Source organism: Mytilus edulis, chromosome 1, assembly GCF_963676685.1.
Source record: "Mytilus edulis chromosome 1, xbMytEdul2.2, whole genome shotgun sequence".
Lineage (NCBI taxonomy): Eukaryota > Metazoa > Mollusca > Bivalvia > Mytilida > Mytilidae > Mytilus > Mytilus edulis.
In genome coordinates this window covers 49466857-49492705 of record NC_092344.1, presented here as the reverse complement: position 1 = coordinate 49492705, position 25849 = coordinate 49466857, and the positions used below count along the sequence as shown (strand labels likewise).

The window sequence follows — 25849 nt, the reverse complement described above, 5'->3', positions numbered from 1 at the left end:
TCAAACTATTAATAAAAAAAATGCACAAGAAAGAACATCAATGCGGTGAGGTTTACTGCAAGACTTGTAAAGATTTCTATGAAGTTGGGCATCTCTGTTTTATGCATCCAGTAGAAGGCCACAGAAAGCTAAAACAGAAGGGTCATGGAAACGCACATCCTGAAACCGACAAGTCTGTCGGTTTACATTTTCTTTGATTTTGAATGTACCCAAGATGATTTGCTAGAATGTACAGATGGATATCAACCAGGAGACTCTGGATGTAAGAACTGTGGAACAACTAACTGTGGAGCGTATGAACACAAACCAAATTTATGTGTTGTTCATAAAGTATGTCTAGAATTTTTAGACCGGGAGGTTACACAGCATAATAAATGCAAGATATGTGGTAAGAATGAGCTTGTTTTCAACTGAAAGAATATACTACCGTAACGAATGAATTTTGTAAATGGCTTTTTTCTGGAGACAATAACGGAGCTACAGTTCTCTGTCATAATTTCAAAGGATACGATTCCTTCACTATCCTGAAATACCTATATCAGAACGGTGTTCTTCCAAAGATAATAAATATAGTTAGAAACTATGTAAAGGATTGGATAAAATTATGCCTCGAATATTGCATCTGGAGCGTTTTGAATTCTGATGGTAAAATGGTGGTAAAACCTCTGATAGTATATTTGTGCTTAAGTATTTAATAAACAAATACTTACACAAAAATGAAAATAAAATATAATGCCTGCTTTGTAGATTTAAAAAAGGCTTTTGATTCTGTCTGTAGAAAAGCCTTACTTTATAAACTGTATAAGGCAAGAGCAGGGAAACAAATTTTTAATATTATCAAAGGACAGTATGAGGAAACAAAATCTGCCTTCAAGCATCAAGAGTGCACGTGGCATTCATAATATTTTGAGATCACACAAGGGGTTAAACAAGGGGATTCATTGAGTCCTACTTAATTTAATTTATTTATTAATGATTAAGATGCACAGTTTTCAACTGAAAATGGCTGTCCATTTGAACTAATTGATACTAAAGTAGGATCTTTACAATTTGCTGATGACCTTTTAATATTATCTGTAAGTAAAGAAGGCCTACAAAATAGTCGGAACAACTTAGAAAAGTATTGTGAAAAGTGGCAATCGACTTTAAATATTAATAAAACTAAACCAATGATATAAAAATAAAAATTTGTCAAATGTCTCTGAGTATTCATTACTTGGAATTCTTGTGAAATCAAATGGAAACTTATTTCATAGCTCTGAAGAGCTTGTAAATAAAGCAAGGAAACTGATTTGCCATTAAAACTTATACTGGTTCCTTAAATAAGCTGCCAGTTAAAGACACTTTTTTTATTCTATAGTTGAACCAATAGCCACTTATAATTCAGAAATTACTTATATGGATACTTATGTTTCAAAATTTAGAGCAGAAAAACGTGCAAATATCTCCAAAACAAATATAGGCCCCATTAATTTTACTGATAGACCATAAGTTTACATTTTTATTTCTATAAGAATATCCTCGGAACAAGAACATCTTCATGAAACATAGATGTGAGAACAGAGATAGGGAGATACCCACCAGAGACGCATATAAAAACTTAAATAAAATTGAGAATGGAAATGGGGAATGTGTCAAAGAGACAACAACCCGACCATAGAGAAGATAATAACAGAAGGTCACCAACAGGTCTTCAATGCAGCGAGAAATTCCCGCACCCGGAGGCGTCCTTCAGCTGGCCCATAAGCAAATATATATACTAGTTCATTGATAATGAACCCCATACTAAACTCCAAATTGTATACAAGAAACTAAAATTACAAATAATACTTAACTAACAAAGGCCAGAGGCTCCTGACTTGGGACAGGCGCAAAAATGTTTATGAGATCTCAACCCTCCCCCATACCTCTAGCCAATGCAGAAAGGCACTGGCTACGGTTACATGGAAATGTAACAATAATTAAAATATTATTGTTACATTGGAGACTAATTGCCGGAATGCAAAGTTGGGTAAGGAACCGATTAATTACGAATGTAACAATAATTATTGAGGCTACGGTTACATTGCGTTATTGTTACATGAAAAACAGCAATGTACGCTAGATTTATTAAACTTAAATCTTCTATATAGTTGTGTTGCTTAATTCATTCATGTCTACTAAATAATACGTGTTATAACAATAAATAATAAATAGTATTATTCAACAAATGGTGTTTAAATAGTTTTAGGTATGAATGGTTTTGATGTTCTTAAAGATACAGTTTTTACTACTCCCAATTAGTAGTGCCAAAGGTGAAAAATATAGTTCAATGGTTTGTTGTTGAAAACTCGGACTGAGAAAACTGTTCACTTTTAAGTATGTAACTGCACACCTACTCGTATTACTGTCATTATACTTTGAACAATGGATGAAGAGATTCCTATTACCAATTTTGTTTGGGTAAAAAAATTAAAACTTGCATGGGATGCGTTTGACACAAATTTCATACAGCTATTCAAACACACTTACCAAAAATTGATACATCAAAAGCAAAGTTTGCTAACTGTGAACTAACACTGAACTTCCGTCTGTATACATGTATAAAATTGAGAATGGAAATGGGGAATGTGTCAAAGCGACAACAACCCGAACATAGAGCAGACAACAGCCGAAGGTCACCAATGGGTCTTCAATGTAGCAAGAAACTCCCGCACCCGGAGGCGTCCTTTAGCTGGCCCCTAAACAAATATGTATATTAGTTCAGTGATAATGGACGTCATACTAAACTCCGAATTATACACAAGAAACTAACATTAATAAATCATACAAGACTAACTAAGGCCATGCAAAGGCTCCTGACTTGAGACAGGCGCAAAATTGCGGCGGGGTTAAACATGTTCATGAGATCTCAACCCTCCCCTATACCTCTAGCCAATGTAGAAAAAACAAACGCACAACACTACGCATAGTAAAACTCAGTTTAAGAGATGTCCGATTTCAGGATCCACGTAGGACGTACTATAAAAAAATCAAAAAATTGTATCTTATACTTGTATTTATTGCAAATAAAAAATAATGTCTTCAACTTTTATTATTTAGTACATGTTACTAGTCCCATTGAACATTGCTGTTTTTCATGTAACAATAATGCAATGTAACCGTAGCCTCAATAATTATTGTTACATTCGTAATTAATCAGTTCCTTATCCAACCATGCATTCCGGCATTTAGTCCCCAATGTAACAATAATTTCCATGTAACCGTAGCCAGTGCCATGCAGAAAAGTAAACGCATAACAATTCAGTTCAAGAGAAGTCCGAGTCTGATGTCAGAAGATGTAACCAAAGAAAATAAACAAAATGACAATAATACATAAATAACATCAGACTACTAGCAGTTAACTGATATGCCAGCTCCAGACTTCAATTAAACTGATTGAAAGATTATGTCTTCATCATATGAATATCAGGCATGATAATCCTTCCCGTGAGGGATTTAGTATCATACCATCATAACATATATGTGAAAAACAATAACCCGTGTCATGCCAACGACTGGTTTTTAAATAAATGTATTTAGATCCGATGCAAAGACCCTATAAGTAAATCAATATTAACGCCAAAATATGCAGTCTTTAGTGACCTGACAACAGTATCGTAACTATATCCCTTCTTAATAAGTCTATTTAAAGGTTTTGTTAGCTTCTGAGGTGAATGCTGACATTTTTGTGCTTTATAAAGAATATTTCCATAAAATATCGAATGTGAAATACCTGAACGTATAAGAAGTCTGCATGTTGAGCTATATTTACGAATGATGTCCTTATAACAATGATAAAATTTAGTATCAAAGTATACTTTACTTCAAGATTACTAAATTCTGAAATTAATCCATTATTATATAAATCCTTTTGACTTTCTAAAAGTTTAGATAATTCAGGTTGCTATACCTGGTTTACATATGTTAAAAATATTTTTGAAAGAGGTAAACATGGACGTATCCATTCTTGAGGAAAACAAAAGAAAAATTACTCAAAGTTTTAAAAAAAAACCTTAAAACATCAATTCTTAAATTTCTACACAAATATATTTGAATTATTTTTTTTAAATAGATAAAAAAAAAGTAAATTGAATTTAAAAGTTTAAAGCAAAATTTAGAAATGGAAAACTTCTTAAACTGTAAATCTTTTGAAAAGAGAAGTAACATAACAAAAATGAGAATTAGCGATCATAATTTAATGATAGAAAAGGGAAGACATTGAAAAATACCTAGAGAAAAAAGACTATGCACATCCTGTAATACAATGGAGGATGAAGCCCATTTGTTTTATACTGTAAAAAAATGCTAAACTAAGAGATAACTTTATAGGGAATGTAATTAAACATATGCCAGATATTATGTCCTGGCAAGAAAATGAAAAAAAAAATATCTTCTTTGCCCATCAACCTCAAAAGAAGTAGAAAGCTTAGGGTCCTATTTTAAACAGGCATTAGAACTGAGGACAGGGGACTCTTGATTTATTTATAAAATATATTTATATATCATATAGATAGATTGTTTGCTTTTTTTTGTTTTTATGGTTCTGTTTGTTAAATGTATTTTGTGTATGTTTATATTCTTTGACACAAACTTATTGTTCAGAGTTTATATAACAATAAACATTTGAATTGAATTGGTAAAGTAAAATTATATGGTGATCAAATATATGAAAGATTTCACAAAAGACTCTGATCCGTTTGCTTGATTTTGTCATTTTAGTATTGTATGTTGCTGAATTTGAACAACTAATTTAGTTGCCAGTTTGCCCATATAGGTTTTTCTCTACTAGAGGCATGTCACAATGAATATTTGTCAGTTGACTTTGCAATTGACAAATTGACTACACATAATTAACTCCATACTAAAACAAGAATTGCAATATGATTCATTCATATTTAGATGGCTAATTAACTAACTTTGACAGATATGTCAAAAGTAAGGGAACATGCAGTACAAAAAGATGATTTACAAAGCAGAAAACTATTCTCTTATATAGTTTATCACGAGAGCCTCTAATGCTGTTTTTTGTCATATAAGTGAGAGGTTTTGCTAGCTATGAAACCAGATTAAATCTACCTTTTCTAATCAAGAAATTCCTGTATGAAGTTAGGAATATGACAATTATTTTCCATTTGTTTGAGGTTTTTTAGCCATGTGTCAGTCGCATCAAATTCCAGCGATGTGTGACCAACACAAACAGACATATTTTGACCTATGCTATAATGATTTTTTTTTTTAATTGTTATTTGGATGGAGAGTTGTCTCATTGGCACTCACACCACATCTTTCTATATCTATATATGAATAATAGTTAAAAATGTCAAAAATAGGGGTACTGCAGTCAACATTGTGTTATGATCTTAATCACTAAAAAAACAAACAAATATGTAATGAAGAAGCACAAAAAGGAAGTACAGAGTCACGTCAATGGATATCACCTAAAACAGACTAAACAGTGAAAGTGATATTCCATAGAGTATTGATTTTAAATTAGTATAAACACACAAGTTTTGGGCCTCTTCATCTGATAATATCTGAATTAATATTAATTTTATATGGTCTGATTCGTAAAACTCTTTAGTTTTTGGTATTGATGAACTTGTCAGTTTGTCTTGTTTGTGTTCTGTATCAGTTTATCTGAGTGGTCTTTAGATATTTAGATCTTAATCAAAGAATCAAGTTTCAGGCAAAAACATGACAAACAAATAACTAATGTGGAAATAACGGCCACAGTTCAGTTAGAATGACGAGGTCTGACATGATTACAGAATGCCGACATGATTGATTTAACTGACAAATCTGTGCACCATTGGTAGCAATGGATGCTCAAGTTCCTCAAGGTTCAGCCTAAAGAGAACGAGGGTTATGATCCCCATACGTCGGGTCTTATTCGCATCACCCCCTGGTTTCAGGGGAGTAAAGATTAACAGTTTCTATAACATAAAACGCTGAATACATAGGCCATACTATGTATCATAAAACAGTCAAGCTCGAACTGGTACCAATTCAGAACCGGCCACTCAGGGTAGACATGAGATGGTCTCAACAGAACTTCCTAGTAAAAACCTAATATGATCCGACGTACAATTACGGGAAACGATCATAACCCCTTAATCTTGCCACTTGAGTGTGTCTATACACACTCATCAAAATCCCCCCTTTTCCACAACCTAAAGGTCCATTTAAGTGAACTATCTAATAAGAAGGCATTAGTCTTTGTTAATACGTTTGAATCTTGGACAATCATATTTTTCCTTTTGTAATAGCTTTGATATCATGGGGCTGTTATCCTTCCATGATATCCCCTCAGCAAAGTTTGTTTTGGAAGATATCACACTTTTGTTGTATTATTCATGTTATATATAAATTTAAATCATCATAAAAACGCAATATTTTAGCAGTAATACATCCACTGAAAAACCGCTCATGAATTATCAATGTTTACTAAAAGAGTTATCTCGCCTTAACCGGCTTAGTTAAACAATTTTTTTTTAAAGCACATATGTTTGGTACTTGTAAAAATATTTTTTATATTTATAATGCGATAAATCAGGAAGTTTTCTTCAGAAATAAACATTCTTATCAATAAAATTGAACATGTGTGTACAAATTCGGAGATTTTTGAAACTTTTACATATCTGGCTACAAGAGTGGCTAGTGCAATGTAATGCTGACGAGTCATGTGACGTTGATTGGCGGGAAACGAGAACCGGATCCGAATGATGCAGTAATCATTTCTCTTTAATAATAATTAGAAATTATCTTTCATGATCCCTTTACATAAAAAAGGTGACAAGTTAGACCCTAATAATTATAGAGGCATTTCTCTTATAAGTAATCTACCAAAAATTTTTAATGCCATATTAAATAATAGGCTAATCAAGATTGTTGACAAACAATTAAGTGATTGTCAGTTTGGTTTCAGAGAAAATCACAGAACAGCTGATAGCATCTTTTTATTAAAGTCCTTGATTAATAAATATTTACATAAAGAGAAAAAAAAAGATTTATGCCTGCTTCATAGATCTGAAAAAGGCTTTTGATTCAGTATGGAGAACTGCTTTACTTTATAAATTATGTAAAATGGGAGTTGGCAAGTCTTTTTATAGAGTTATAAAACAACAATACTTAAATACTAAATCATCTTTAAAATATAAAGATTATGTATCAGAATATTTTAATATTGCTAGAGGGGTTAAACAGGGAGACACACTAAGTCCCACTTTATTTAATGTCTTTATAAATGATATTGTAAAAAATTTTGAGGGAAATGATTCAAGTCCCCTTAAACTTATAAATAGTAAGGTAGGATGCCTTCTTTTTGCGGATGATCTTTTAATCCTGTCAGAATCAAAAGAGGGTCTACAAAACAGTTTAAATAACGTTAAATTATATTGTAACAAATGGCAACTCTCTTTGAATACAAACAAAACTAAATCCATGATTTTTAGTCAGTCAAAACATAAAAGTGAAACATCACATATTTATTATGAGAATAAAGCCATAGAGAGTGTAACAGAATATTCATTTTTGGGAATGTTGATAAAATGTAATGGAAATTTATCACAAAGTACTTTAGAGCTGACAAAAAAAGCAAAAAAAGTATTTTTTGCAATAAAATCATATACTAAATCATTGAATAATCTACCTATAAAAGTAGCAAATAATCTTTTTGATTCTTTAGTAAAACCAATTATGACCTATAATTCAGAAGTAACATATTTGGATACATATATTTCTTTTCATCGAGCCAAAAGCAGAGCCTTAACTTCAGGAAAAGAAATTAATCAACTTGATTTTATAGACAAAACCCCCATAGAAAATATGCATCTTAAATTTTGTAAATCTACTCTAGGGATAAGAAAAAATGCATCCAATTTAGGAGCAAGAGTTGAATTAGGAAGATTGCCTATAGAATGTTTTATTAAAACACAAACCCTTTTATATTTAGCTAGACTATATAATAATAATATTAATCCATTGTTAAAGGAAGCTTTTTCTCTAGCACAGTCTCTAGATTTGACAGGAACTTACTCATGGTATACATATGCTAAAAATATTGTTAAAGAGACTAACGTTGACCTTAATATTCTTTCTACTTGTAAGGACATAAAAGATGTAAATAAAATAAAAAACAATATAAAGTTAAAAATGAAAAATAGATATGAAGATTTAATTCAAAATAAATTTCAAAACATCGATGATAAAAGTAAATTTTTTCTCTATAAAAAACTTAAAAAAGATTACAAACTAGAATATTATCTAAATACATCTAATTTTCAGATAAGGAGATTAATCACTAAATTTAGAATAAGTGATCACTCCCTCTTGATTGAAAAGGGGAGATATTTTAAAATCCCAAGAGAGGAACGTCTTTGCCATAAATGTAAAATACTAGAGGATGAGAAACATTTTTTACTATATTGTGAGTATAATAAAACTCTAAGAAATGAATTTTTTCATCACATATGTACAGAAAATAATAACTTTAATAATTTAAATGAAGAAGAAAAAATTCATTATTTACTAAATCCATCATCGCCTTTACAAACAAATAAGTTAGGATCCTTCTTGAAAAAGTCATTAGAACTGAGGGCAGGGGACTCTTAACAACTTGTTTGTTGTTATAAATTTTAATGCTGTTGATATTTTGTATGTTTAATATGTATGTATATATGTTTATTGTGTTTATTGTATTAATATATGTTGGTCACAAACTGTAAAGTTTATATGACAATAAAATATTTGATTTGATTTGATTTGATTTAATTAAATTGGTTTATCTTATGAAAGAGATAAACCGTAATATTGCTCTCTTTGAAGTTGTGTGTAGAAATGGTCACTAAAGATAAGCCCGACACCTGGAGCTGTACAATTACATATTTTGGTTCTAGATTGATATATTGAGGCCCATACATTACTGAACCCTGTCGTGATGTTTTATAAGTTGTTGCTTCGGTTGGTATCCTCTTGATATTGTGTTGATACTATAGAGTTGTGTTTCTAATGTGTTTCACGGACGACAGATATGAAGGACATTTTTGGTTCCATTTTGTTGACTTCTGATTTCAACAGTCCCCTACATTTGTAATGATATCACTCATCATAGTTTTCGCAGTATTGTTTATGTTTTAACGGGCTCTATCACATGTATTGCTGTTTGAAGAAGTACATCTGGCCTCACGGTCATAAAACTTTCGAGCATGATTTGTGTACTGAGACTCGAAAAACAACCAATCAAATTGCTGGATTTCATGTTTCGAGCATGAATTTTGTGCTCAGAGCACTGAGCAAAGTTTTATGGCTTCGAGGCCTGGATTTTCTATATCCAAGTATTTAATCGCGTTTTGGTTTTTAGCATTTTGTACGACCTCTCGGAAATTCCTTCATTGATAATCATTGATTCAATGAATATGTCAATATTTTCCTCAATAATGTTTAGTTATCTATTGTGTTGTTTACATTAATAAGTGCCTATACTCAAATAAGATAAAATTGAGAATGGAAATAAAATTGTATAAGATACCTGGTTGGAAATGGGTTTTTTTTTACAACGGACGCGCGTTCGTGTACATAAAACTCATCATTAATGCTGATTAACAAAAAAATAAGACAACCTCGATATGTTCGAAGTTGAGGAGAATTGATAACCCACAATTTCGAAAGATTATACAGCTTAAAGATTTGTTAACAGTCAATTTATAATTATGACAATATAAATGATAACTATGTCCACACAGAGGTGTTGACTACTCTATATCATTGTGTAGGAAACCTGCACTAGCAGTGACATTGCCACTGTGGGTTTAAATAGACTTATTAAAGATATCAGGCTTAAAATATTGTACGCCATACACGCGTTTCGTCTTTATATGTCACATCAGTGATGATCAAATTACACAGTGAAAACAACATGTAAAATACAAATTTCAGTAACACTTGGGACCAAAAATTCCGAAAATATGGCGAATACAGTTCACTTAAAGGTAATATATTTCTGGGGAAGACAATCCTTCTTAGTTTTGAAAACATTTAATTTATAAGTATGAATAGTTATCAATGGTACAATTTAGGATTATAATTTAGTACGCCAGACGCGCGTTTCTACTCATCAGTGACGCCCATATCAAAATAGTTAAAAAGCCAAGCAAGTACAAAGTTGAAGAGCGTTGAGGATACAAAATTTCAAAAAGTTGTGCCAAAGGCTAAGGTAATCTATTTCTGGGATAAGAAAATCCTTAGTTTTTCGAAAATTCAAAGTTTTGTTAACAGGTTATTTATAAAAAAAAAAAATACCACAGAATTGATATTCATGTCAACACCAAAGTGCTGACTTCTAGGCTGGTGATACCCTCGTGGACGAAACGTCCACTAGCAGTGGCATCGACCCAGTGGTGTAAATAGTTACAAAGGTACCAGGATTATAACTTAATACATTTCATGACCATATTAATGAAAAACATATATCAACACACAGGTGCTGACTTCTTTGCTGGTGATACGAGGGAAAATACCTCACCCATCAAACCGCTTAGGATTGCAGTACCAAGTAGAGTAAACATTTTAGTTAATTTTCAAACTGGAAAAGGCATGATTAAAAGACACTGACACAATTGAAGACTGTTAGTATACAAACAGAGGGTAATTTATTTCATATTCTGTTGTACATAATGTCCATTATGTATGTAGTTTAACTCTTTATCTCTAAGATAATGTACTACGTTTTCGGATCGCAGTAAGCTATAATTAATAGATTTGGTTAATGTTATGTTTTGAAGAGTTACTAATTGTTGACCAGTTTGTAAATTAAGTCTCAATCTGTTCAACAATCAGGCATTGGTAAAAACAAGACAAACAAAATCCCACTCAAGTTTACATTAATTCAAGTTCAAAATGTATAATGGAATCCGTATCTATTTGTTAAAATATTGGGCAGTAGTGAAAACAGGGCACACAAAAACCAAATCACGTTTTCATTAATTTTTGTTCAAAATAATGGTGCAAGAATAGAAAAATTCATTTTCTTTTCCTGTTTTTGGTATTGCAAGATATAATTGTCTAAAATGTTCTACCAAATTCGGGAAGCCAACTCCGTACTTAACTTAATTCTAACCTAGAGTTAATTAGTGATTTTAAGATTTACCAGGCATCCAGAAACGATTGTTACTTCAAAATGCAATGATTGTATTGGCGGGTTTTTTTCTCGTCATGTTTTAAAATTCTTCGAATTTGCCTGAATAGTTATCAAAGGTACCAGGATTATAATTTATTAATTTATAAATCTAAGAAAGACTGACACGTTGAAAATTAAGAAAATAAATAATAATTTGATTAAGGGGTTGATCTAGATATTCAAAACTAATCTTCCTGATGGTCCTCACGTAACACGTACATATTAATAACGTGCTTTTTATATAATATATTCCGATCAAATACCAGGGAAACTATTAAAAACAATAACAATCTGCTTTTTCTTAAATTAAAAATTTAAACATAGTTTCTTATAAGAAAATAGAGTTTTGCAAATCTTTACATCATAAAGTAAGGTGTATACATCTATGTTTTCTTTGAACGAAATGTTTTTTTTTGTTCCTGGAAACGAAATCGATGAGAGCCATTCGGAGACTACTGGAAGTTTTAGATTGCACATCAAGTAGTCAAACGTTTTTGATTATGTACAAGCTGGAAAAGACATGACTTTGTTCAATCTAAATGATACCAACACAACCGAAGGCTGTTTGTATGGATACAGTGGTCTTCTAAATCATATTTTGTTGAACAATACTCCTTCAATTGATGAAAATGTCGACGCAATACTAATTTTACTATTGTTAGTGTTACTTTGTTGTAAAAAACTGGCGAAAGATACCAAAGGGTATGTGAAAAGTCGAAAATAATCTGATAAGCCATATAAAAATGTTGTAAGTGCTCTGAGAAGTTTGCATCAGCGTAGTTGTAGGTTTTGGCGTTGCAGTGAATGTTTAGGTGTATGCTATGTCTTATGTTTCTTTTATGTTGTCTTAATAATTTGAAAACAACAATGTCTTGTTCATGTATTCGTTTTATTTGAATACAGTTTAGTGTTTGTACTCGATTTTCTTCACACTGTTAAAAGGATTGTTCGGCTATGAAATAGTAACTGATTTTTTTTTTTAATATTTAATTTAAAAATACAAAAATACTTGACAGAAAATAAATTAAAACAATTCCACATACACTTAAATATTGATTTCCAGAATTCTTTGGTAGAATAAACATCTGAGCATGAACGGTCAGAAAACGGTAAAACAATTTCAGGATTTCATGATCACATGATCACTTTTTTAAAAGTATATTTCTAAATTGAAGCTTTGCAGAACGTATGACAACCAATATTAATACAGAACCCATTTCTGCAGTCAAAATGGTTAAAGCATTCATTTATACACACATCCTTTGTCAAATCAGTCATCCGAAGACTGTCTACTACCGGATCTGCTTGAGTTATAGGAATATCTGAAAATTGCTGTGTTTCAAAACCTTCATTCCTTGGAAACATAAATTCGGGTGTAGCTAAATCTTGACGATTCATTCTAAAATTCGTATTTTGCGTTTGGAAAACTTGGGCTGTAAAACTTGGTGGTGTTAAATCCAAACTAAAACTTCGTGATGTTAAGTCTGAATTAGAACTTGGTGAATTTAAGTCCAAATTAACACTTGGTGATGTTAAGTCTAACCCACTACTTGGTGGTGTCATAGCAACACTTGGTGATGTTAAGTCCAATCCAATACTTAGTGATGTTAAGTCTAATCCAACACTTGGTGATGTTGAGTCTAAACCAACACTTGTTGGTATCAAATCTAAACTAGAACTTGGCGAATTTAAGTTTACACTAGCACTTGATGATGTTGAGTCTAAACCAACACTTGTTGGTGCCAAGTCTGAACTAGAACTTGGTGAATTTAAGTTTAAACTAGCACTTGGTGTTGTTAAGTCTAAACCAACACTTGTTGGTGTCGACTCCAAATTAACACTTGGTGTTGTTATGTTTAAACTATCAAGTTTACAGACGTTCCGACATCCCACCTTGACACAATAATATCCTGATTCACAATCAACGTTTAAGGCACATTCATCAAAGCATCCTATATTAGGTATTTCGTTTCTGGTTTCACTTAAACGGGGAGTTTCAATTAGATTTGATGGTGGAGATAAATTTTTCATATCAGTCTCTTGTTTTTCGTCAACAGCAGTTTTTATAATTTGTACCTGATTTACTTTTGAATCGACAAAATTTTGAAAATTATTTTCTCTACTTCTGAATAGTTTTTCCTTCGGGATAAGTCCATTTTGATCGACGTAGAGCGGTTCAGCGCAATATGTTGCGCATGTGCTAAGTCTGCAACACATCCTGTCAGCAGGACAATCGTTGTCGATGTTACATGGTGTGTCACATGGCATAGACCATCCTCCAACTGGTCTAGGACATAATCGTTCTATTTTCGTTTCATCGATAACTTCTGTAAAAAGAAGAAAACCTTTTTTTTTAAGGCAACAAGTTTTTCTGTTTTACATGTCATAACCGGTACAATTTCTGATTTAACGAGATTTATCGAATATGTTTCTTACGTCGTAACTACAATCCCCTTCTCTTTTCATGCATGTGACCTACCAAATAAGACGCATCGTGATGCCTACTTGGTCTTAGTTTTCTATGTTGTGTTAGGTATTATTTGTCTGTTTACTTTAATTTTTTAGCCATGGCGTTGTCAATTTATTTTCTATCTATGACTTTGACTGTCCCTCTGGTATCTTTCACCCCTCGTTTAACTAATAGTAACTTTTGATAAATACAACAAACAATAATGGATTCAAAATTAATTAATCAATCACTCAACCATTAATATGTTTCAATGTTGTTCTTTGACGGTAACTTGTTATTAAATGTCAAGACAACACAAATAAATAAAAATCAAATATCATAATTGAACAGTATGAAAGTAGTCAACATTTCAATTATCATTGATATGGTCATTTAAGTTATAAGTTAATAGATTACAGAACTTGGAAATTTGTATTGAAATACTTGGGATGTTTTACCACAGGAATAGATTACCTCAGCTGTATCTGACAAGATTCTAATTTATTTGGCGTTTTTAATTTTTTGATTCGAGCGTCTCTGGCACGGGGGGTTTCATCATGAGTTTTTGGGTACAGATGTGCAGCTGCGATTTCAAAGACACCCCACATTCATATATTGTAGTCTTGTACAATCCTGACACATAAACATATTTCATGGCAAAATCATAACCTATTCATATAGTCCTCAGTTATCACATATTAAAAATTTTACATCTTGACTTGATTTTAAACCGGCGATAAAACAGAATTTTTTACAAAAATTTAATCGAAAGATGAAAATTATTGACCCATTCACATATTACCTTGGTAAAATCGCAACGCATTGTATATTTGATGCATTTAAAAAGGGACCCATTCCAGAGGCACATCTGCATACACCTTCATACAGGAAGAGACAACCCCGTGGTCTCCCATGAGTCTTTAGTAGACGAAACAAGCCAAGTATCAAAAATGAAATTATATATTACTCACGTGACAAACTGTAAGATGTTGACAGAAATATAGCCAAGATCAACCTGAAATTCACTGCTGACATCTTTGCAAGTATCAAAGCACACCTAAAATTAGTTTTTAAAAGTTTTTAATAAAAATACTGAACATCGAGGAAAATTTAAAACGGAAAGTCCCTTATTAAAATCAAATGCTCAAACACATCATTAGGAACACTTACTAGTAAATAAGTCAATTAGAAAATCATAAATTAATCAAATAAAAAATTAAAAAATGAATTACTGTTTAAGTTTTTAAGATTGGAAAGAAACTAGAATAGTTTACAAGCTTACCACAACATAAGACGATATGTTTGTGACAAGAACACGTTCTTTCCTTTTATATCTGTATTCAACGTAGTCTGGCAAATGAAGAAGCAGAAAAGTAAGGACTACCGTAAAAACCTACAGGTAATTGCATTATTAATGAAGATGTTTAACATGAATAGGTCAAATGTCGAATTTTGTGGTTGGTGAATAAGTATATATTTTGATGAGAAGTGTACTTATGTCATCTCATTCAATAAAGCGTTCATATATTTTATACTCGTTTGACAAATCCGTGACGATATTTTTAAATGTCACACGGAAACTGGTTGAAATATGTGTAAATAGTAATGAACAATTTTCAAGTGGGTATTATAATAAATTTCCCACGTCCAGATTAAAACAATACACAATTTTGTTTTATATTATGATTTTGTATAAATTAAAACTTTGTTGATATTTTTTTTTTTTGCCATAAACATGATAAGGTGAAACTCTCATTTAATCGATATTGGGAAATTTTTATTTAACCCATCTACGAATGTTATTTTTAAAAATGAATTAATACAATAAGACTGAAACGTATATCTGTTTTTCTACTGTTACCGCAATATCTATTTACGAAAGCAATGTTTACCGCATTTGCAATAAACATGATAAGGTGAAACTCTCATTCAGTCGATAAAGGGAAATTTTCATTTAACCCATCTACAAATGTTGTTTTAAAATAATAATCTAAAAAATATAACTCAAATGTATAATATGCTTTCTACTATACCGCAATATCTATTTACGATGGCAATATTTACCGCATTACATGTACCAATAAACCATATTTTTTTTTAATTTTGTATCTGACAATGCGTTATGTAATTTATTTTGATTAACATTCTAAGTTAGAATTGACAATATTGTGTTCTGTCACACGTTTCACAATGGCATGTATATGTTGTATCATTTCAGAAATCCGACCGTCTATATTTTACGGTGTTTTTTTTTGTTTTTGTTTTTTTTGTTTTTTTTTTGCTCCTCCGGTAAATACCGGCACGAAGCTATAATACCTTTAGGAACAATTACTTTTTTATAACAATCTTCAATAGTTTCACACAAACATTATTCATTCAACATAGCTCACATCTACTGCAAATTCATTAATATTCGTTGGATACAAATTTTCGTGGATTTCGTGGATATAGGTGAACCACGAAATTTAAATGTTAAACGAATGACAAGTATCCTATAGGCTCTATATGCAAACTTCGGCAAATCCACGAATTTAAAATTAATTAAAATATCAATGAACATGAAAGTTTTCCTGAATCCACGAAAATTGGTGCCCACGAAAATGAATGAATCCACAGTATTTCAAATAACATACACACACTATTTGGTCACGTGCATGAAGTGTCTCAAGAGGTTGTTTAAAATAATAATAATGAAAATTTCAACTTACCACTGTTAACACACTATTGGTACCCTTACCAACGTAATATGATAAAATCAACTCCAAATTGAAGCTATTTATCTGGATGATATTTCATACATTTTCGAACGACACGCCATGTAAGGGGTTTATTTTTATAATAATTTATTAAAAAATTGGACAAACCCTCAACATCTGTCAACTTTTTTGCTATATTTGTGGTAAATACTCTTAGAAATGATTCATTATCATTTCTTTTTAAAATGAAACCCTAGTTTTTTCCTCATCAATGGATGTGTCACCGTTAAAGACAGTGACTGCTTGTAACCAACGCCTAAACAATAGAAATAATATTTAACCAGTTTTTTGTGCATGATTTGTGTTCTGTTCTATTTCTTCTTATTTCTCTGTAAACGCGCGTCTGACGTACAAATTGTAAATCCTGGTGAGTGTATTTGCCAATTACAGTTTGGTTTGGCAAGTAAACGGTTTAAACGGTAGGTCTTAAAATGTTTTTTTCTGCAATCGATTCTATGGCATTCAGGATATTGGAATCATTTTAGGGTAGATCATGTCATTCGAAAACCTGGTTTGCGTAGTAAATTTACTTGTCTCGATAATGGAGTTTCGGGATGACACCAGAACTAGAAATTAAAGAGACCACAGACACGGCTTCCTCTGCCTCATTATTAGACTTATACCTCGAATTTGACATACACAGTCATCTCAGTACCAGAATCTATGACAAACGAGACGATTTTAATTTTGAAATTATCAATTTCCCCCACCTTAGTAGTAATATACCAACTTCACCTGCATATGGAATATACATTTCCCAACTTATTAGGTATTCAAGAGCTTGCAGCTCCTATTCAGACTTTGTAAAACGTCACCAGTGTCTGAGCAGAAAATTGATGAACCAGGGATATGTCAAAGAACGTCTCGTCCTTTTTCTAAAAAAGTTCATCGGAAGATACCCAGAACTTGTTGATAAATATTCCGTATCAACTTCACAAATAATACAAGATGGTCTTGAAGTATAGATTTTGCGTACTGACGTTTGTTATCATCTTAATTACGTATTATAGTATTCTTTTATATGTCTTTTTTAGATATTCATTTGAAGTGACTCTGTGGTTATGTAAAACCACATACTTTTAACGGCAAAATTATTTCATTTATTGATATTACTTTTACTTAAGGATCTTGACATACTATGAATGACAAAACTATTTTATTCAATAAGACTACTTTTTCTGTTTAGTCTGTTTTTTATGATATACATTTGACGTGAAACTGTACTTATGTATCCCGTCATACTTTGAACCACACCATTGTTTTATTTATTATTATTACTTTTACTGTTAAATCTGGTTTTTGTTATATCTACTTTACGTGAGTCTACATTTATGTATGCCGTCATACGACAAAATTATTTTTATGTCTACCTGTACGAATTTCAAACGCGCAATTTTACACCAGTAATGAAAACCTTCTATCATTTATGGGTAGACTTTACATAGATAAATTCAGCCGTATTTGACGTGAAACTGTACTTATGTATCCCGTCATACTTTGAACCACACCATTATTTTATTTATTAGTTTTACTGTAAGTCTGTTTTTTGTTATATCTACTTTACGTGAGTCTGCATTTATGTATGCCGTCATACGACAAAATTATTTTTATGTCTACCTGTGCGAATTTCAAACGCGCAATTTTACACCAGTAATGAAAACCTTCTTTCATTTATGGGTAGACTTTACATAGATAAATTCAGCCGTATAGGAAAAGCAAAATGAGAATGTTGAATTTGATGTATGCCTTTTTGTGCTACTTTGTTACATTTGTTGTTTATGTAGTGATATTAAGATGATAACACAATATTGACTGTTGTACCCCTATTTTTGACATTTTTACTCTTTGAGTATGTTTGTTTTGTTCATGCATCGTTGACAATGTAATGGAATTTGATGCGACTGTCATACAAGTGAGAGGTTTAGCTAGCTATAAAACCAGGTTCAATCCACCATTTTCTACATTAGAAAATGCCTGTACCAAGTCAGGAATATGACAGTTGTTATCCATTCGTTTGATGTGCTTGGACTTTTGATTTTGCCTTTTGATTTTTGATTTTCCTTTTTGAATTTTCCTCGGAGTTCAGTATTTTTGTGTTTTTACTTTTTATTACAACCAAGTCGATGTCAAGTTTCTTCCTAGAAGAAACTTTACTGCTGGTGGATTTTTCCCCGAGGGCATCATTAACTTGGTAGCTTTATGCATGATGAATACAAATAATACTAAGAACAAACCGGCTGGGACGTCGCCCGGGTTACCAAGGTCCCCTTTTGCTACACGGAACACTGTAGCATTTGATTTGTGTGTTCCACGGAATATCCTCCGGGATACCCCTGATTTGACGTACGTTCAGCCAGAAGGTAATTACTACTTTAAAAATTCAGATACTTTTCATAAATTAAAGCCATGTTCCGTTAATATTTTCGACTGTTTGAATACACCTGCTACAAGTGAATCAACACCTATCATTTCTTCTTGTAAACACAAAAAAGGAAAAAGGAGCACGTGTAAGACATGTGATATGTTAATCACGACTCCTGATTTCACCAGTAACTTAACAGGAAAAACGTATTATACTAAATCTTTCGAACCTCTGGACTGTTCCACGGACAATGTAGTGTATGGAATCGAATGTACTTTGTGTGGACTACTTTATGTTGGTGAAACTCGACAAACTTTACGTAAAAGGATGAATCAACACCGGTCTGATAATAAAGATCCGCAATTCAGGGTTCTTTATAACCACTTTAATCAACCGGACCATGATCCTTCGTTATCTATGAAAGTACGCATCATCGAGAAAATTTATCACCACACAAATAGTCCAGTACTTAGTACTCCTTTCCGAAAAGATAGAGAAAATTTCTGGATAAGGGAACTAGGTACTGCAATGCCATATGGTTGCAATGATAATGTCAAAGGAGTAGGAAATTTGTCAAGTCCAGCCTGCAGTGATGTTAATGTAATGAGTTTATTTAATACTACCTTACGAAACCAACGTAGTCATGGACAAAAACGTTACCATCGGCCTAATGTAAAAAAGTCTTCCAAATCGAGATCGGCCTCTGGAAGCTTTGATGACCTTCTTTCTCATCTGCATCATCCGTTAGGGTTACATTACATTAGAACTATTTTTTTTTCACTGCCGGTTAACTTTCTAAAATGTTTGAGAGATTATGCACTTGACAAAGGAGGTACTAATACATTTTCTCCAATATACAGACTTGTCAGTATAATTTGTGATGTAGCTCTTTTCCGTCTCTTTAAACCAGTAAGATTGGAACCTTTACATGAGGAAAAGAGGAAATTCCTTCCTATTCACTTTAACAATAGAGGAATTGATGCAATCAACATCAGCAACGTTCTACATCACAAGGAGGTAACATCTAAAATTCCTATTTATTTTCAAAATCAGTCTGTTCCTATTGTATCCTACAGTTACACCAAAACCATTGCACCCAAAATATTTAACTATAAACAAGCATTACAGGACCTTGATTTAGAACAATACCTAAATAAACCTCTGACATGTGACTGTTCCAACTCGCCTTACAATTACAGCCCCTCTGGCCATGTTATTACTGGGGATCTAAACATAATTCAACATGAAAATCTCCGAAAGGTGATTTCTCGTGGTCCTAAGTTTAGAGAACCCCAACACATCAATTGGAACCATAACTTCAAAATAATTATGGATTCCATTGAGAACTACGTCAGAGCATGGGCTAAGCGAGAAGAAGTTCAACTGGACACTTTGTCAGAATGGGTCAAAACAATCAGGTCTCTGATAAAACGTCGCATTCATAAGTTGAAAAACTGTGTGAATGATCGACCTAAGTCCATTTTCAGTGACAAAGAGGCTGTGAAATGTCTATCATCTCTTCAAGATAAATATGTTGTTGTGCCTGCGGACAAAGCTTCAAATAATATTGTCTTTGTATGTAAATCGTATTACTACGAGTGTCTTATAAAAGAATTAGGAATAAATGAACACTCAGGTAATCCCACATACAAAAACATATCATTTGACAAGGATGAGATTTTGGTGAATCATAAGTCCTTCATGGCTTCTATGAACATTGCATTGAACGACAAATCGGAGGACTTACCTTGTTTGTATTGGATACCTAAACTTCACAAAATTCCGTACAAACAACGGTACATAGCCGGCTCATCTGCTTGTTCTACTAAAGAATTGTCCATTAGATTGACTAAAATTCTGTCCGCAGTTAAAGAGGGTCTTCAGATATACTGTGAAACTGTTTACTCACGTAGTGGTATTAACCATATGTGGATTCTGAAAAACTCTAAAGAACTGCTGGATAATTTTAAATCTCGGTCTTTTTCTGAAATTAGTTCTATTAAAACTTTTGATTTTTCAACCTTGTATACAACCATTCCCCATGTGAAATTGAAAACCCGTCTAAAAGAAATAATTCACAATGCTTTCCATCATAAAAATGGTAGCATACGCTATAAATTTATCACTTTGGGATACCACAAGGCATATTTTGTTAATAAGGAACAAAAGGGTAAAACATACTACACAGAGGAACAAGTGATCAGTATGCTGGAGTTTCTTATTGACAACATATTTGTTGAATTTGGAGGTAGATTTTTTCAACAAATTGTCGGCATTCCTATGGGAACGAACTGTGCGCCTCTCCTTGCCGACCTCTTCTTATTTTCATATGAATCGGAGTTCCTTCAGACACTTGTCAAAAACAAGAAGATCAAAGAAGCCAGGTTATTTAATTTCACTTTCAGATATATTGATGATGTTCTTTCCATTAACAACCGAACTTTTCTGATTGGATTCCATTAATATACCCACCAGAACTAGAAATTAAAGAGACCACAGACACGGCTTCCTCTGCCTCATTTTTAGACTTATACCTCGAATTTGACATACACAGTCATCTCAGTACCAGAATCTATGACAAACGAGACGATTTTAATTTTGAAATTATCAATTTCCCCCACCTTAGTAGTAATATACCAACTTCACCTGCATATGGAATATACATTTCCCAACTTATTAGGTATTCAAGAGCTTGCAGCTCCTATTCAGACTTTGTAAAACGTCACCAGTGTCTGAGCAGAAAATTGATGAACCAGGGATATGTCAAAGAACGTCTCGTCCTTTTTCTAAAAAAGTTCATCGGAAGATACCCAGAACTTGTTGATAAATATTCCGTATCAACTTCACAAATAATACAAGATGGTCTTGAAGTATAGATTTTGCGTACTGACGTTTGTTATCATCTTAATTACGTATTATAGTATTCTTTTATATGTCTTTTTTAGATATTCATTTGAAGTGACTCTGTGGTTATGTAAAACCACATACTTTGAACGGCAAAATTATTTCATTTATTGATATTACTTTTACTTAAGGATCTTGACATACTATGAATGACAAAACTATTTTATTCAATAAGACTACTTTTTCTGTTTAGTCTGTTTTTTATGATATACATTTGACGTGAAACTGTACTTATGTATCCCGTCATACTTTGAACCACACCATTGTTTTATTTATTATTATTACTTTTACTGTTAAATCTGGTTTTTGTTATATCTACTTTACGTGAGTCTACATTTATGTATGCCGTCATACGACAAAATTATTTTTATGTCTACCTGTACGAATTTCAAACGCGCAATTTTACACCAGTAATGAAAACCTTCTATCATTTATGGGTAGACTTTACATAGATAAATTCAGCCGTATTTGACGTGAAACTGTACTTATGTATCCCGTCATACTTTGAACCACACCATTATTTCATTTATTAGTTTTACTGTAAGTCTGTTTTTTGTTATATCTACTTTACGTGAGTCTGCATTTATGTATGCCGTCATACGACAAAATTATTTTTATGTCTACCTGTGCGAATTTCAAACGCGCAATTTTACACCAGTAACGAAAACCTTCTTTCATTTATGGGTAGACTTTACATAGATAAATTCAGCCGTATAGGAAAAGCAAAATGAGAATGTTGAATTTGATGTATGCCTTTTTGTGCTACTTTGTTACATTTGTTGTTTATGTAGTGATATTAAGATGATAACACAATATTGACTGTTGTACCCCTATTTTTGACATTTTTACTCTTTGAGTATGTTTGTTTTGTTCATGCATCGTTGACAATGTAATGGAATTTGATGCGACTGTCATACAAGTGAGAGGTTTAGCTAGCTATAAAACCAGGTTCAATCCACCATTTTCTACATTAGAAAATGCCTGTACCAAGTCAGGAATATGACAGTTGTTATCCATTCGTTTGATGTGCTTGGACTTTTGATTTTGCCTTTTGATTTTTGATTTTCCTTTTTGAATTTTCCTCGGAGTTCAGTATTTTTGTGTTTTTACTTTTTATGACGTGATCTCGATTATCATGTGGTCAAAGGTGGTCATCAGCAAATCTCTGTCTGTCTGTCTGTCTGTCTGTCTGTCTGTCTGTCTGTCTGTCTGTCTGTCTGTCTGTCTGTCTGTCTGTCTGTCGTCATATAAGGATTGTTAGAGGAGATTCTGACATGATATTATCTAGCAAAGCATGTTGACTTAATCCTGCCTTCAACACTGTTAATGGATTGATATAAAAATCCATTGTTCAGTTTAGGTAATAAGAAATACAACGTTTTGGTGTGATATGGATTAAAAGAAATATTTCACGAAGAAAACAATAACTTAAATCAAAGAACTGAAGTACTGAATATCGGACGACCGCAAGTTCTTGTGGATGGCCAAAAGCACTTGTCACAGAAAAAAATTACACCTCTATACCTGAAACTGAGGTTAATGTACAGAGATTTTTTTCTGAGACAACTTCGTTCGTCGATGATTAATAAATGACAGGAAATACAACCTCACCGTAATAACTATTATATTGTAGTGATGCAAATCAGCATACACTGGTTTGTTGTTATATATTATATTCATATAACTGTTACATGTATCAGGGACTTCCTATACTAGTTAGTATAAAAAGTCCCTGCATGTAAATATAATTTTCATCCATTTGTATATTATTCTATTCTACTTTTGTTATAAAAGTGCAGTGCAAGTGCATGGTGGACACTCTTCTGAAAAAATTAAATTTTCTAAAAGATTGAATATGAGTAGGCATTCATATTTTCTCGAAAAATAACGATCTTCCTTGTCGGGAGTGTCGTAAAACGTTCTTTGAGACATTCTTCCGCATGCTTTGACACAATTTGTCGGTACGTGTGCATATAGAGATTATCAATGTTTTTTTACTTATATTTTATATCTTCCGACAAAACATTTTCATATTACTAATTAATGTTCTAAACAAAAATATGTTTATCAGTATTCATCGAAGAAATGTATTAATAACAAACGATAAGAAATGCTATGTTGCACTCGTAAATATTCGAGTAGTAATCATGTTTATAGATCGGTTAAAACTTAAAACGAATATTACGTAATGGAAATCTAGACGATAGCAATATACCGGGAATAATTTCCTCACGGGTGAATTTGCGAAAGTCAAAAGAACAGATTTAATTTTTTTTTCCTAGAGAAATTTATAACCTTTATAAATCCGTTATCAATCTCGAACAACATTTTTATGAACAGTTGGCACTATACGCCGAAAAAGATAACTATCAAACGGTGTTATTCGGATACGAATACGATAGAAATGTTTCACTCAATAAGTCATCAGAAATTTTGTACATTGAACTTGATGCAAAACATCTTTAAAAAGAGTTTTAATCGCTAAAGCATCGTTCACATTGGTCTCATTATAAAGAGACAACGGTTGTAAATTTTATGCTGGCCGCAACTTTCTGGTTACTTAATTAGTACAGTATGAAGGTATGATGATAATATGAACTGACAATAAAGCCAAATGATGGCTACAACTCACAAACTCATTTCCGTAACAATGAGACAACTCTCCACCCAAGACACAATTTATAAAAGTAAACCTTTATAGGTCAAAGAACGGTCTTCCACACGGGGCCTTGGCCCATACCGAGCAGCAAGCTAAAGGGCCACAAAAATGACTACCGTAGAACCATTCAATCGGGAAAACAAACGGCATAATCCATATAAAAACAAGAAACAATAAATACTTATGTTCCACATCAACAAACGACAACAACTGAACAGCAGATTCCTGACTTAGGACATGTGCAAACGATTCCAGCTGATTTAAAAGTTTTGAAATGCACCAACGGTCACCCTTATCTGAAACAATAGTGTAACAGCACATAATAGAAAAACTACAAAGCATGGAAAACAACTGTGATATTCTAGACTTAAAACAGGTTTTTCGTTATATAGACAATGGTGCATTAAACCTGGTTTTGTAACTAGTTAAATCTTTCATTTATATGACAAAAAAATCGCATTCGAAACTTTAAATTAAATGACAAACTATATACCAGAATAGTTTTCTGTTTTGTAATGCATCTTTTTGTACTGCATGTTCCCTTACTTTTGGCATAGCTGTCAAAGTTCTTTAATTAACAAGCTAACTATGAATGAATCACATAACACGCATTGTTTTAGAAGGGAGTTATTTTCATTAATCATGACCAGTAAATTTGTCAACTGCAAAGTCAATTTACAAGTTATCGTTTTGATATGCCTTTAGGAAAAGTAAAGACAAACTTACATGGATAAAATGACATAACTTTTTAAACGTTTTGAATAAATTGTTTGGTATGTAAGTTTTTGTAATTTCTTACTAGGCAGCAAGAGTAGATTGCAATATTTATATGTTGGGATTTAATCATATTTCATTTTTTTTTTTTAACATATGAGAAATTATACTGCTATAAACCGGCATGGATAACTGAAAACAATTCTAATTAATTTTATGATATCGACAGAAGCGGACTTTTTGATTTCGAATAGATTGAAACCTTAAAATTGAGAATGGAAACGGGAAATGTGACAAAGAGAATACAACCCGATCAAAAAGCAGAAAACAGCACAAGGCCACATATGGGTGTTCGACACAGCGAGACAATTCCGCACCCAGAGGCGGACTTCAGTTGGCCCGTAAACGAAAATAATGTACTAGTTCATACTAAATAGCCGTCAATGTATACACGAATCGAAATTTGATAAGGATTACAAGAATAAAAATGGCCAGAGGTACCTGACGTGGGACAGGCGCAAAAATACGGCGGGGTTAATCCTGTTTTGTGAGATCTTACATGGATAAAGTGATTTTTTGACACAGGAGTATTTGTGCCGATGCAGATTTTTTATATAAAATTGAGAATAGAAATGAGTAATGTGTAGAAGAGACCAAGCAAATGAGCAGAAAACAGCCAAAAGCCACCAATGTAGTCTTCAACACAGCGAGAAAATCCCTCACCTTGAGGCGTGCGTCAGCTTGCCCCTAAACAAAAATGTGTACTAGGTTAGTGATAATGGACGTCATACTATAAACTCCGAAATATATA

At 32.5% G+C, this 25849-nt stretch overlaps 1 protein-coding gene across 1 annotated transcript; it reads right to left on the bottom strand.

Moving 5' to 3' along the window:
• Positions 1-12108: 12108 nt before the first annotated feature.
• Positions 12109-15348, bottom strand: LOC139484444 (extracellular matrix protein A-like). The gene is made up of 3 exons (XM_071268180.1): positions 14926-15348; positions 14615-14700; positions 12109-13521 (listed from the first exon to the last, which is right to left on the bottom strand). Exons 1-3 carry the CDS (start codon positions 14931-14933, stop codon positions 12359-12361), a joined length of 1257 nt encoding a protein of 418 aa, XP_071124281.1. The 5' UTR covers positions 14934-15348; the 3' UTR covers positions 12109-12358.
• Positions 15349-25849: the final 10501 nt, after the last annotated feature.

What these genes read in the sequence shown, in the direction of transcription:
- LOC139484444 (XM_071268180.1), bottom strand. An exon ending in AACATCTTACAGTTTGTCAC is followed by an intron (nt 13,522 to 14,614) that starts GTGAGTAATATA and finishes TTCTTTTTACAG; the next exon opens with AAGTTATCGATGAAACGAAA.